This window comes from Diplotaxodon limnothrissa, linkage group LG5 (assembly GCF_057381915.1).
Source record: "Diplotaxodon limnothrissa isolate DT_005_m linkage group LG5, D_limnothrissa_male_GT1.1, whole genome shotgun sequence".
Classification (NCBI taxonomy): domain Eukaryota; kingdom Metazoa; phylum Chordata; class Actinopteri; order Cichliformes; family Cichlidae; genus Diplotaxodon; species Diplotaxodon limnothrissa.
Window position 1 is genome coordinate 33,574,063 of NC_140600.1, and position 15,576 is coordinate 33,589,638.

Genomic DNA, 15,576 nt, shown 5'->3' on the forward strand with positions numbered 1-15,576 from the left:
ATTGTGGCTGAATGTGTTGCTGACATGGTTGATAGGTGAAAATGAAGCATGTGGGATCATTCTCAACCTTGAGAGTCCATGGCAACCCACTGAAAGCAGAATGGTAAACGGAGGCAGGCTGTGTGAGAGAAAGAAATTAGTTCTGGACCAGAACTGTCTCTTCATTTCCGCATAATAATACTGCAGTAAAAAGGTTGAGAAAAAAGTATTAAAAAATCTTAGACCAATACAAATCCCTGTGCTTTTTTGCCCCTGTTTTCTCTGTGCTATGTCTCACTTCTCTACTCTTTTTCATCTTTCAGGAATTCACTCTGAAGACTGTGGACCTAAGCAGGCCTGAGGGCTCTGACATATACCAAATCCCTGCCCAGGGGAACAGGGGAGATTAAAAACTTCTGATTGAGGTGGAGAGGAAAGAGACACAGAGGGAAGGAGAGACAGAAAGAAAGCTTATCGTTCACCTTTGTTCTTTTTAATGCCCCAAGTGAAAGATCTCCATAGGCATGTCTGTGAATAACAGCAAACACAAGAGCAGCTGCCCACCACTGTGGTCAGAAGATGGAGTGAGAGAGTGAGGGAGGAGACGAGAACAGGATTACATCCTGTGAAAGAGCCAAGCTCATATTCTACTTTAATTGAATGTTTGGGAGAAAGGAGAGGCATGAGAGCAAGCCTTTTCAGTGCCAACTGCTTCAAGAGGTACTGCAATTAACCCTCTGGCCATCATAAAGTAATACCTGGCTTTTGCTGTTTTCCAATTGCTGGGTTTGGTTGTACACTGTGGATGTGTGCTTGGGCCGTGGTCATGTTTCAGCCCCTGGTGTGTAGACCGGAACGGACCGGCTCTCAAAGAAACGGCCTGATTCCTCCTCTGTTGCTGCTGCTGCTTCTTTACACCTCCCTTAAGCCCGCTCAGGCGGCCAAACCCAAAGGGCCAGGACACACACATTTGAACTCTATTCGCATCGATGGGGACATCTCCTTAGGTGGGCTCTTCCCAGTACACGCCAGAGGGCACGATGGAAAGCCGTGTGGGGAGCTGAAGAAGGAGAAGGGTATACATAGACTGGAGGCCATGCTCTTTGCCCTTGACCGCATCAATAATGACAATAATCTACTGCCCAACATCACACTGGGAGCACGAATCCTGGACACCTGCTCAAGGGACACTCACGCCTTGGAGCAGTCTCTCACCTTCGTGCAGGCTCTGATCGAGAAGGACGGCACAGATGTCAAATGTCTCGGTGGGGGGGCGCCCATTATCACCAAACCTGAGAGGGTTGTAGGTGTTATTGGAGCCTCCTCCAGCTCTGTTTCCATCATGGTGGCCAATATATTACGCCTGTTTAAGGTAAGATTATCATTACTTATTAGCTTGGTTTGTTGGGATGTGCGAATTGCACACACAAAAAAAAAAAATGGATTCCAAATTCCAAATGATGTATTAGCCTGAAAAATATATGCTTTTGCTTCAGTGATGCACGTAGATACTGTATTTGTTTGAATAATTAATAACACCGGATGGAAAACAGTACAAGCCGCTGAACAATGTGAGAGAACAATAAGTGTTCGATATCTGCTGCCACACAAAGACCAATTTCATAACTTTAGTGAGGAGATGCCTGGGTAAATCTCATCCCGGCTGGTGCCCTGGAGGAGCTGGTTGCTAAGCAGTGAGAGGTATTGCCTGTCACAATACAAAAGTGATTAATAGGATTTGATTTCATTTTTGGCCTATAGCCTTTCCCTTGATCACAATAGTGTTTACATTTGTTTACACTACAGAAAAAAATGTTCTCTTCGTGGACATTTGGACATTTGATAAATTATTCAATACAGATTTTATTATCACGCCAGTCAGCCATGGCAGTCATAATAGTTCTTTTTCACTTTACCAAAGGTATGATTGCTATTTAACGCTTGGCTCACTACAAAATAGCAAACCTTTTTTGACTAAAAAGAACTAGTTTTTTAAAAGTACTGTCATATTTGAAAAGGTTTCATGGGTAATTACACCTTTTTGCAAAATATTAGACAAATCACTTTCAGTGAGATGAGGTAGTGGCTGATTTAAATTCAGTGATAATTAAAACCAGGAACTTTTCCTCACACAAACTTGGGGCTAAAAAAATATTTTAATATTTATACAAGACCCTGACTCCAGATTTTACCTTCACCTTGATCTTGCATGGAAATTTGTGTCTATTACTGTCCTTTTCTTGCTTATGCTGCAAGGTCAAAGGGGAACTCGATCACACTCAAAAACATTCTTTCAGCTGATTCAGTGTTTGCCCAAGGACACTTCAACAGAACAGGTGTTTGCTGTCATCAATTCTTTTAAAACGTCAGTATCTAAAATGTTAGATGAGGAGCTGCAGATTCAACTCGAAGCACACTGCTGGACATTTTTTCAGTGCTGTATCACTGTACACAACACCAGATGAAAGCACAGCAAGCCACACATAGATTTTACTCGGGCAGGACACGTGGGTATATTGAGGGCTGCCCAAGTATATTTTGAAACCAGCCTTTTTATTTAAACTTCTGTTATATATAAGAGTCCTAGTAGCTGCCTCCGACGCTGAAAAGTGAAGCTAATACAAAGTGTCAAAAACTCCTCTTCCTAGAGTGGCCACAAAAGCCAGTCAGTCCCCATAGACTCCCACTTTTAAACGTGGTAAAAAGCATGTTTATGGATATTGTACCTTTTTATAACAACTATATATAATTTTTCTTTTTTTTTTTAATAACATGTTCATTTGGATACTGGTTAAAGTGCACGTTAAGTTTGCAGCATGGCTGCTTCATTTCACAGATGTGGTGGCACCTGCAGCCATTTGCTGTCTACTAGATTGTGCCTCCTCTAATGTGGGTGACAGACAGTCTTTGTGTGGTTGACATCACTTGGCAATTAGAGATGTAATTACTTTACAGACAGCACTGTAATTCAGGTGTGCTGCACCTGTGGAATTTCTGGCAGCTGACCAAACACACTAGCGTTAGTTCGTAACTTAGAAGTCTATCCTCTTGTCCAAACATGGCAACCTCAGGCTCCAGAAAATCAACATGGTGGAAACCAAAATGCTAATACTAATGCTTCAAACTGTGGAGTCCAGAATATTATGTGATGTAACAGTGGTTACTTCCATCTTTTATATACAGTGTATGCTGCCAACCAGCTAACTGAGACCCTTTATCTCGTGCACGTTTCTGTACTGGCAACCAAGTTGCTTTTGTTTCAGCTCTTTATTAAACACTGCACGCTTACATACAGTACTGTGCAAAAGTTTTAGGCAGGTGAGGAAAAAATGCTGTAAACAAAGAATGCTTTTAAAAATGGAAGTGTTAATCATTTATTTTCATCAATCAACAAAATGCAGTGAATGAACAAAAGAGAAATCTAAATCAAATCAATATTTGGTGTGACCATATTTTGCCTTTAAAACAGCATCAGTTCTTCTAGGTACACTTGCAGACAGTTTTTGAAGCAACTCGGCTGGTCAAAACATGTTCCAAACATCTTGGAGAACTAACCACAGATCTTCTGAGGATGTGGGCTTCCTCACATCCTTCTTTCTTCATCTAATCCCAGACACACTCGATGATGTTGAGATCAGGGCTCTGTGGGGGCCATACCATCACTTCCAGTACTTCTTGTTCTTCTTTACGCTGAAGATAGTTCTTAATGACTTTGGCTTTATGTTTGGGGTCATTGTGCTGCTGCAGAATACATTTGGGGCCAATAAACAATCATTTATATTTCTGAAAGCATTCTTTGTTTACAGCATTTTTCCAAACCTGCCTAAAACTTTTGCACAGCAATGTCATGAAAATATCAAAGGGTGTTGGTGAAATAAAGAGTTGATCAGCCTACCATATGTTCATTTTTCATTCATTAGTTTATTAATGATTAGTTATTTGTAATTTTTAAGCCAAATGCTTAATTCAAAGTAGAACTGGGCGATATGAGATTTTTTTCATATCACGATATGTTTTTTTCATTTCAGGCGATAACGATATCTATCACGATATAAGCCAAATAACTATATTTGTAAGATTTAAATGTGCCGTTGCTCACAAGTAAAATGTGAAATAATCAGCAGCTTGTTTTTATTTAAATATTTATTTCCCATAATAAGTTCAACAGGGTAGACGTACTTAAGGAACATGAGACTTTTTCAGATAAATAAAGGCAAATATTGCAAACTACACAAAAGGCAGCCGCTAAAGCGTTTAAGTTTCAAAATAGAACAAACGAAACAGACTAAATTGTCAATTCCACTTAGAAACAAAATATTAATTCTAAAAATAAATCTTAGTTTGTTTTACAGAAGAACAGACAAAACTGACTAACTTTTGTCAGTATCAAATAAACTGAGAACTAAAAGGAAATTCTCAATCTCTCCTTGTTGTATAGTTTAGCTTTTCAAACAGTTTTAACAGTTACTTTAGTCTGACAAAAGCCGAATGACGAATTAGCGCTTCCAGTCAGAGACTGAGGCTACGTCCACACGTACACGGGTATTTTTGAAAACGGAGATTTTCCGTTTTCGTTTTAAAAAATAATCCCGTCCACACATAAAGGCAGAAATGAAGGAAAACGCTGCTATGAACATGCCAAAGCAGCAGGTGGCGCTAGATTCCTAACCGTGCAGAAATGTTGGCCAATCAGAAGTCTAGAAGCCTCGGTGGGAAAAAGTAAACAAAGCTGGGGCATAGAAGCAGAACAGACAGTAACTGTGTGTATATGTAAGCATTTAAACACTGCAGAGAGTAGAATTAACAGTAACAGTATTGTAGAAATTCATTTCACCGAAACAATAACGTGGCGCACAGTGTGACGCATGCACCAGTTTATTGTATTTCCAGACTTGCTTTCGGCACAATTTACAGTGCACGCTACTCTGTTTTTTGTCAGACTTGAAATAGCCGAAATACCTTCACACTACGGAACTTCTATGGCTCTTCCGTTTGACAATCTCTCCGGCGTTGGAACCATCATCTGTTTTCTCTTCGGTCACGCTCGGTTGATTTTTCTAGTCGGCACACTCATTTCCTCCATTACCCGCTGGCTGCTTCCCAGACAAACACACGTGCGGCTTGGCACTTGTGCTGTACTAACAAGTCACGCGACGTGACGCTGCGGCTGTGATTGGTTCGGCTCTGCGCTACTGAATTTGGATCGGCTGACCTTTTTTTTTTTTTTTTTTAAGAGGACAAGAGCGGCGAGGTCTATCGCGATAGCTTAATTTCTCTATCGAGTAAAAGTTATATCGCGATACATATCGTTATCGTTCTATCGCCCAGCTCTAATTCAAAGCTTTGTTAATTCATGTATTTTTGCTTTGTTTTATTTTGCTACTCTTCTTTGTCTTATTTGATGTATGAATTCAGTATCTCAGGTTCTGGAGTGTAGTTTTGAGGGTCGGAGGGTCGGCAATTTGAATTTGTTACCTTGGGCTCTGGGAAACTCCGGGGGCATTTTTACTATTTGCGACATAACTTAGAAAATAATTGGCTGATGGATGTGAATGAATGAATGAAAATGAAAAATAATCATTAGCTGCACTGTTGGATGATGTAAATGAAAGCCAAAGGAGCATGATGTACAATGTGTTACTATACTTCTTTTTTTCCCCCCTTGATCAACCAATCAGTGTTCTCATTACCAGTACCAAATCCTAGACAACTGCTGAACCAGACCAGACTCAATGCTTTATCTGCTACCTTCCAGTGTGATGTCATTCGCCAGCGGTATGCAGGAGAGATGCTCTGCTGTGTGATTTTCCTTTTTTTTTTTTTTTCTTTTTTATTATAACTGGACTATGATTAGGACATGTTTCTTTTTTTATTTCATTGCCTGTGAAAATGTGTTCATTTTACAGGTGATGTGAGTGAAGCCCAAAAAAAAAGGGGAAAAAAAGTGAGATGTGAAGTAAAGCATGAAAGCTGATATATATACTGTAGGAGTTTGGTGTGGGGTAGCTGGTGTGTAGGTGTGCTGCACTGCAGTGTATCTGGACAGAAGCCATTAATACTATAGCACCACTCATACTTCCAGATAGGTTGAGTAATTTTAAAAATCAAAAATATGTAAAGTGGAAAATGAAAAGTAGTATTCACATCACTAAATAAAATGCAATGCAAATGACCTGGAATGCTTAGATTTAGCTACGGCTCTAGATTTAGCTGAGATGGATATGAGGCTTTTATTTTGTTTTTTATGCTTATTTATGTATTAGTTAATCTAATACTCCACAGCAACAGCCTGCAGTCTGTGTTATTTGATAAGCTCCCTGATTCCAGAGTGTTACAAACCACATGGGATGTATCCTCCTCCTCGAGGCCCCCAGCATTAATCAGTGTGAACCCAGTGTGATGGCACACACGCACTTCCTCACACACGCCAAGGTCTCGTGCATTCTTTTATATGTTTTAATGTGTGTAAATGTTTTTGTTAAAGTCTGTGTATAGGTTTGTGCATCTCCGTACGGATATGTTCAGTACACATCAGTAGAAAATATACTCTAGCACACAGAACCCTGTGCATGAACTTTGCATTTCTCTCTGTCTCCATTTCATAAAGTATGCCTATATGTGCACTCACACAGGTAAGAGTCGGTGTGGGCCACAGTAATGAGCATCTCCTGCAGTGCGTTCCTGATCCCTTTCTCGCATGGGAGCCTCAAATCCTTCGTCATTAGCACAGTGCTCATTGCTTCTTCATTAATGCATGTAAGCGTTGTCCTTGCATATTTAATCTGAATGTCTCTGATCTCCTGTCTCTTTATCCTCAATGCATATAAGCAATGCATTCCCCTCTTCTGCTTTTTTATATGCAGACAAATGGAGGGTGAGAAAGCAGCACTAGACTGATAGCAAGCCAGTCCATCTTCAATACTATCACTTTTTAATCGCTCTTCTGAAAATCAATCAAATCACAGTGATAAATCAATCAAAGACTGTTGCAACACTCCAAAAAAAAAAAAAAAAGACTGAACTAAACTGTTACAGTTACACAAATTTAACAGCAAACTTTTAATGCGGAGCAGTGTGTGGTCATTTAGGCCAAGGCTTTGAGTTATAGCTTCCCAGGGATCCATAGGTCAGCCAAATGCCAGCCCGTTCTTCTGGCCCTGATGGAGCCGTTGATGGGCTCAGAAAGTTTTAACTTCCTCCTTGCCACCAAGACCCCCCCCCCCATCCCCCCCCCCCCCCCCCCCCCCACGCACTTCCCCCAAAGAAGAAAAATGTCTACTTATTATAATAATAATAAGTAGAAGGAGTTCAGGGAGGACTGTGTCTACTAGCTTTGTTGCTAGGCATAAATGCTTGATTTAAAAGAAGGCAAAGTATGTACACAACTAACAACTCAGGATACTGGTGAGGTAAAACCAACTTGTACACATGCTTATGCATCTGTGTGCATATCTACATACATAAACCATGTGCAAAATTGCAGCACTCAAATATACCAGCTATATAAATGCTTCACACAAAGAAACAGTCTCGTACAAAAGTAATCACGCGCATTTGCACACAAACCACTTTAAAGGCAGCAGCAGCCACCCTGGTGTAGTTAGCAGGTTTTCTGAAAAGTGTTTCCTCAGCACTCAGCTGCATACAGATGTGATCCAGAGAAGCTGATGAATATTTTACTTGAACCTTATGTAACGGTACATGGGGACCAGGAGCTGCAGCTCAAGAAGATTTTAGTGCATTTCACAGAAGAGGGAGCTGCTTTGACAAGCATTTGGGGAAAAAGATCATTTGTGATCACAGAAAAACCATGTCAGATGATTGCATTATTCATTTACGCAGCAGATGTGTTCATAATGTGTTGACTCATGTCACAGATTACACTACCAGGTCTGTCCTTCCCAATCAGCGGGAGGTACTGACAGGGATATTATTTTAAATTCAACCACAGCAGAAGCTTGGCTCTCGTTCAGTGAAAACAAAGTAGTTTTCTAAATTTCATTTGATTTCATTTGATCTGTTCTGTGGTACACATGAGTAGCAAAACAGAGACACATTGACCCAGGAATAAGATGCTCAGAACCTTCAAGCCTTCAATGCTCACTGGAAAGCATTTTGCCGGCTTTTTGTTGCTCTAACATTACAGTTTAGTGCTGGCTGGACAAAGCATCTCGCATTCACTTAATGGTTAGTTTCAGCAGTAAAAGGGTTCAGAGAAGAGTAAAAAAATATCCATTTCGAGGAAGAAAAGTAGAAGATTTTTCATGCAAGAAAACACAAGCCTTCACTTCAGCATCCCACTCAATGTTGCATTATCTCTGAAATTTAGTTCACGCCCTAATGTTATTTTCTTTTTAAAGTTTTGTATTGGAAACATAAAAACTGACCTGTGTTTATGCAACTCCACATTGTGGGAGCATTTTCTAAACTGTAAAGGTCTCACGAAAAAAAAAACAAGAAGCACAAAATAAGGCATTAGGACAGTAAGTACTTCTGACCTTTTAGTGAATCTTGTTAGGCTGCACCTTCGCAGATTAAATGCTTTAAAAACTCAAAAGTAAAGCAAATTATTTTTATTAGTTTGGGAGATTGGAAGGAAAGAACACCAAATATTATTAATATTTCCCATGATTTATGGTGGATGATTGCTAATCATATACATATCATATACCCATTAATCATAAGCATGTGAATAAGATCTATGCTGAAAAGTGCATTGTTGGGCAGATCAGATTAAAAAATGCTGTCAGTTACTCTATAGAGCCTGTGATCCTAAAAAGTAAACCAATATATCTCAAATTTAAGTAGTGATTCTAGCTTATTTTTGTTTTATAAAAATACAGAGTGGGTGGTGTTTTTGAAGGAGAATAAAAACCATACTTTAAAAATCAAATTTCAGTCTGATGCTGCTAATGTTTGCTTTTTACTGGCTTCTTTGGCTACCATGACTCATTTCTGAGTGTACTTGTGCACTTGGGAGAAAAGAATATCACTTATAGTGAAGCTACAATTATGTGGTGGCTTGTAAGGTAAAAGCTATCGGTGTCAGTCTCATTCAGAGTATGTCCATGTTGAAACCTAGTCACAAAAGAAACCACGAAGAGGGTGGCAGCTATCATTAGCTGACTGTCTCTATCGTGGTTCCCTGAATGAGCGAGCTGATACATTCTGCAGCTGTTATGTGGTCAAAGCTCCACCACATCCCTTTCTCCCAGTGGTGTTCACCATCTGCTTTGTTGTAGCCTCTTTTAGCAAGTTAATGCTTATTTCCCCCCAGTTGATCCTTTGCTCCTGAGCTCATTTTGGCTTCGGACCAGTTTGGCAAAATCTGTTAATGTTATGCTGGTATGGTCATTTGTTTCTTTTTTTCCCCCTCTTTAGTTAGAAAGAAAGCATGTGCAAATGAAATGAAAAATTTGATTGGGACCTACATTATTTTGTTTAAACTTGTACAAGGAAAAAAAAAGATTTTAAACCAGAAATAATATATTAATACCTACAATATTAGATTATTGTTGCAATAAAAAAATGCCTTGATTTATTTTACTTTTTTAGAAAATTTGTTTTGATTGTTGTAGTATGACTGCTAAATACAAAATCCGTGACATCACTCACTGGTTTGCTGTTCTAGGCTTCAAGATTTTTTGCTATCGTTACATTCTATCGTTACATTCTAAACCAGATGTGACGATGATGAGGGATCCAAACGCACACAGAGCTGCGCACTGAGGACATAAACCGTGTTTGCAGAGGTCAAGTGGGCCATTTTAGCAACCATAGCTATCGCCCCCCTAGCAAGTTTAAGAAACTTACGCACTGGCTTTACTTGTCAGAACCGGAAGTTATGCTCGTCTTTTATGCTGTGTATGATTTTTGCTCTAAGAATCAGTAAAAAAGTATCAAAAAGCAGTTATTGTATTCAAATTCTAGATTCACCTTGTTCCTAAAATGACACTGAGGTGGTACTCATGGACAGTGAAGCTGCGTCTTGATGTTGGGAGAAACTTTTATTTTTGAACTGTATTTTCAAACCTACATTGTCTTTGACCGTTAAATATAATTCAATTGAAAACCAATGAAACAGAAGTGGTGGAAGATGTATGTTCATCTGGGTTGGAATATGGCCCAGATTAGAGGGTATTTTCAAGTGTGAAGCCTGTCTTTAAATGGCAACTACTGATCCACATAGGTCTATGAATAAAAGACTGATCAGAATCAGAATCAGAATCGTGTTTATTGGCCAAGTATATGTGCAGACACATACAGGGAATTTGGTTCCGGTAGATGGTGGCTCTCAAGCACAGCAATGTAAATCTCACACACACAAGTGTCTATATATACACATTACACATACATACACAAAGCTATGTAAACCAACCATAAATAACGAATCTAAACTTATATACATAAAACACAGAAATGAATGAGGTGGAATGAATACTACAAAATGTACATAAGGTGCAGTTGCAGTCTGGCAGTGGGAGCAGTGTGACAGGTCAACTGTTAAGAAGGGAGATGGCGAGGGGAAAGAAACTGTTCCTGTTTCGGGTGGTCCTGGTCTGCAGGCTTCTGTACCGTCTGCCAGAGGGCAGCAGATCAAAAAGTCTGTGTGCAGGGTGTGAGGGGTCTGTGATGATTTTCCCTGCCCGTTTCCTGGTTCTTGAGAGGTACAGATCCTGGATGGAGGGCAGGGGGGCGCTGATGATCCTTTCTGCTGCCCGTACAGTCCGCTGCAGTCTGCTCCTGTCCTGTTTAGTGGCTGCTCCATACCAGACTGTGATGGAGGAGCACAGGACAGACTCAATGACCGCAGTGTAGAACTGGATCAGCAGCTCCTGTGGGAGACTGTACTTCCCCAGTTGTCTCAGGAAGTACATCCTCTGCTGGGTCTTTTTGAGGATGGAGTTGATGTTGGTCTCCCACTTCAGGTCCTGGGAGATGGTTGTACCCAGGAACTTGAAGGTCTTCACAGTTGACACAGGGCTGTCTGATATGGTGAGGGGGAGCAGAGTTGAGGGATGTCTCCTGAAGTCCACTGTCATCTCTACAGTCTTAAGAGTGTTCAGCTCCAGATTGTGCTGACTGCACCAGAGTACCAGCCGCTCAACTTCCTGCCGGCATCACCATCTTGAATGAGGCCAATGACAGTGGTGTCATCTGCAAACTTTAGGAGTTTGACAGCCGAGTTATTGGAGGTGCAGTCGTTAGTGTAGAGGGAGAACAGTAGTGGTGAGAGGACACATCCTTGACGGGCACCAATACTGAGGGACCGGGTTTCAGAGGTGATCTCCCCCAGCCTCACTTGTTGCTTTCTGTCTGTCAGGAAGCTGGTGATCCACTGACAGGTAGCTGGTGACACGCTGAGCTGGGAGAGTTTGGAGGAAAGAAGTTCAGGCACAATGGTGTTAAAAGCCGAACTAAAGTCCACAAACAGGACCCTGGCATAAGTTCCCGGGCGGTCAAGGTGTTGCAGGATGTAATGCAGCCCCATGTTCACTGCATCATCCACCGACCTGTTTGCCCGGTAGGCAAACTGCAGAGGGTCCAGCTGGTGGCCTGCAATGTCTTTCAGATGGGCTAACACCAGTCGTTCGAAGGATTTCATGACCACAGACGTCAAGGCGACAGGTCTGTAGTCATTCAGTCCTGTGATGGTGGGTTTCTTGGGAACAGGGATGATGGTGGAGCGTTTGAAGCAGGAGGGAACTTCACACAGCTCCAGGGATCTGTTGAAGATGCGAGTAAAGATGGGAGCCAGCTGTTCAGCACAGGTTTTGAGGCAGGAGGGTGAGACGCCATCTGGTCCGGGGGCTTTCCTGGGCTTCTGTTTCTGGAATAGTTGGCTCACATCCTGAGTGTGTATTCTTAGTTTCAGGGAGGAGGAAAGGGAGGTGAGAGGTGTGGTGGAGGTCGTTGAGTCTGGATTGGGGAGGGTGGGGGTGGTCGTTGAGTCTTGATTGGGGAGGGGCAGGGTGAAGGGGGGAGAGGTGGAAGGTGTGTTGAGGGTCAATGTCTGAAGCAATGTCTCTGGGGAGGGGAGGGTGGGGCGTGGGAGTCTGTCCGTCTCAAACCTGCAATAGAAAGTGTTTAACTCGTTGGCCAGGTCTTTGTTTGCTTCAATAGTGGGTGGGGGGCGTCTGTAGCTGGTGATTTCCTGCAGGCCCCTCCACACTGACGCAGGGTCGTTGGCTGAGAGCCGTTCTTCCAGCTTCTGGGAGTAGATCCTTTTAACTGCTTTGATCTCCTTGGTCAGTGTGTTCCTGGCTTGCTTGTACAGGACCCTGTCACCACTTCTGAAGGCGTCCTCCTTGGCCTTACGAAGATGTTGGAGTTTAGGAGTGAACCATGGTTTATTGTTGTTGTATGTGCAAAAGGTCTTTGTTGGCACACACACGTCTTCACAGAAACTGATGTATGATGTCACAGTGTCCGTGAGCTCATCTAGGTTCTCAGATGCAGCTTCAAAAACAGTCCAATCAGTGGAGTCAAAACAGTCCTGCAGTTCCTGCTTTGCTGCGTTAGTCCACTTCTTCACAGTTTTGACTACAGGCTTGGCACCAATACAGAGTTCTGTGGGTGCCCTCTTTTCCTCATCTTGGCTCAAGCTGAACTAAACTGTAAGGTTTGAGCATTTACATAGGTTGGGTGACCTCTGCAAGAAAGAAAGAAAGAAAATAGAAATATAGCATTGCTTAAATTAATACGGTGCAATAATCATTTTATCTTCAAAATTTTAATTAAGCATAAGGTTTGATCCACTGCCCAGTCCGAGTCACAAAACAAAAGCCTGGATTTCAAATTAAGCAGTTCATCAGTAGTGTTTTATCTGGGATTTGTAACTTTTTATTTTTATTTTTTTAAATACACACCATTATTAAACACTGAAAGAAAGGGCGGGGTGGTGGGTAACACAGACACTTTGTTGGACATTAAGTTTAAAATGATTTCCTGTAAAATCCTCCCAGTCTTTGCCAGCTTTTCAAAACACATTATTTGAGCAGCTTTTTATCTTTCCGCCGTTGGGCTTGTATTCATTTGGAATGAAGCAATAACCTGAGTAGAGCTTCTATAGAAAATTTAATCAAATCTCCAAATTTAAATGCATACTTTTGGTGTTAATTTAGATTTTGTACCCAGACAGAATTACATTAGCGGTAGGAAAAAGTCCAAAACCTTCAGCACTGTAATATATTTCAGTCCATGTATTTCTGCACTTATAAAAAACTGACAGGCCTTGAATTAAAACACGAATAGTTTCATTTTATAATACACGTTATTCATTTTCTGTACATCATGTTTTATCACTGTCTGGATGAAATTGGTTATCCTATTTATTTCATTTTATCAGTGCGATTGCTCACACTTTTAATGACACTGGATACGGTCATCAATCATTCGGTATCTGATACATTTCTTTGAATTTTGACCCTGTTGTAGCCCTTGCAGCGAACTCTTAAAACATGGGGAAAAAAATGGGTCATGAAATTTCATGCTTCGTCTCACCTTGTTCTGATGGTTTTTATTCCCCTATAAACCTTCCAGTGACACAGCACAATGACGGCCCTGTGCCAAAATTGATTTAGCAGCTCATTTGGGGGATGACAGCTAAATCAAGATTTACTAGTATCAGCTCATTGAAGCATCTCACTCTGACCAAGCCCACTCATTCAGTGAGCCAGTGACAACATGATTGTTTGCACCAACTGCTTCATTGCTGTGCATGTACTTCAGTTCATGCAAGAAGGTGACATGTTTAGACTTAAGTCAGACAAAAAAATCAGAGTTTTAGCATTTGCAGAGGCAGGTTTCATTTTATGTTTTGTTGGATGTTATTGACAACAAAAAATACTTTTTACCGTGTGTGTGTGTGTGTGTGTGTGGGGGGGGGCATAGTTCCAAGGAAAATAGATTACATTTTTAATTAGACAGAAACCTGGACACATCAATTTAAAGATATTCAAGGGGATGGCACAGCACAGATGTAAAGATGGTATAGGGCTTTGTTACGTTATTATTTCAAAATGTGAGCCATTTTGGCCCAAGTACTGTAAGTCATTGCAGAAACTGCAGATAATAATCCTGCTACGTTCTCACAGGTGGTATTTTTCCATTTTCTCTATTTTCCTATGCTTTTTCCATCCCTATCCTTCTTTTTTCTCTCTGTCATCCAACTACTCCATTAACAAAATGCTGACCTATGAGGCCATCACTTTCTTCTCCATTCTTTTATATGTAATATACATATAGTAACTGTATTGTTCTGTCTCAATTTTTGATTTTGGTCAGCCAGATGTTATTCGACTTGGAAACACATTGTGCTTTGACTGCCAGAGAGGCTTCTGCATCATCCATGTCATTTCATTCTGCTCATGCAGCCTCTGCCTGCACCTACAGTGCAAGGCTCTGTCTGGCTCAACATGAGAGGGGCATTTTGTGGATATATATATATATATTTTTTGTCCTGATTTGGTCCAATCCTAAATCAGACCCCCCAAAATTTTAGTCTTTCACGGAATGGCCCAGATTTCACAGATCCGACAAAGAATCATTTTCTGCAGGTCTTGTAAGCTGTATGAAGCTAGAGGGTAGTTTGATACCATAAGAAAACACTTGTTCTTTCTTCACATCCAGGTCTTATGTAGATGTTTTTGTTTGTGTTCCCTTAAATGGAAGAAATACAACCTCAAATAACTAGCTGAAAATGCTGAATAAAGCATTTAAAAAAAATCTTGTCCTCTTTTAAATCTGCTGTGGTATAGTTTAATTACCGAGTTCAAAGGATGTAGAATCAGAGAAAAGATTAAAATGGGAAAAGATCACTTTGTGTGACGCGAGACTCAAAAGAAAGAGGCAAATATTCTGAATAAAAATGGAACACAGGCAAAATGAAGCTGTGTTTATTCACATTATATGGGAAGTAATGCAAGGCCACCTACGTGTTACACTACAGGAGCTGCTTGGCCATAGAAACTCAAGTTCCAAGGGCGCAGTTATTCTTCTAGGAGGCAACTGGACTTAAAACATCTGAATTCAAACATTAAGAATTTGAAGAGGAGAGATCAATCTCTCTGGCAATAAGACACAGATGGCCCATCATGGCAGAACGGAACCCTAGAGGTGATTGCCAATACTTTTATCCATATAGTACTATATTATAAATTATACTGAAGTTTTAACAAAAAAAAAAAATGGTGTAGGGTAGGTTGCCCTGTGGGCCCCTGTATTTTTCTCCAATGCAGATCTGATAGATATTTTCCCCTGTTTTAATGTGTATTTGTAATGTGTAATGTGGTTTTTACAGTATGGAGTACAGTAATTGTCAGCTTGAGACATTTTATCCTCATCTTACTTGTCTCTGTACTGGACAGGCTTTATGCACACACTATACAATAAAAGCAACACATGCACAGTGATTTTCTAAGCAGAGACAAAGACGAACTAGCCTGGCAGTAGATTATGGCACAACACGGTAGAGACTCTCTAACTGAGCTGCATTTGGAGCTTCTCTGCTTCTTTTCTTCTTCTGATATTACTTCTGATATTTGCTAGTGTGATTTTTGTTTTTTGATCATTTCCTTGATAAATTAAACAAGCTGG

At 40.7% G+C, this 15,576-nt stretch overlaps 1 protein-coding gene across 1 annotated transcript in view; it reads left to right on the forward strand.

Annotated features, from left to right (window-relative positions):
• Positions 1–15,576, forward strand: part of LOC146632685 (metabotropic glutamate receptor 4-like) — a 222,497-nt gene that overhangs the window by 40,297 nt on the left and 166,624 nt on the right. Inside the window, exon 2 of the mRNA XM_085353439.1 lies at positions 303–1,351. Within this exon, the coding sequence (XP_085209565.1) occupies positions 785–1,351 (567 nt within the window). The 5' untranslated portion in view covers positions 303–784. The remainder of the gene's footprint in view (positions 1–302; positions 1,352–15,576) is intronic.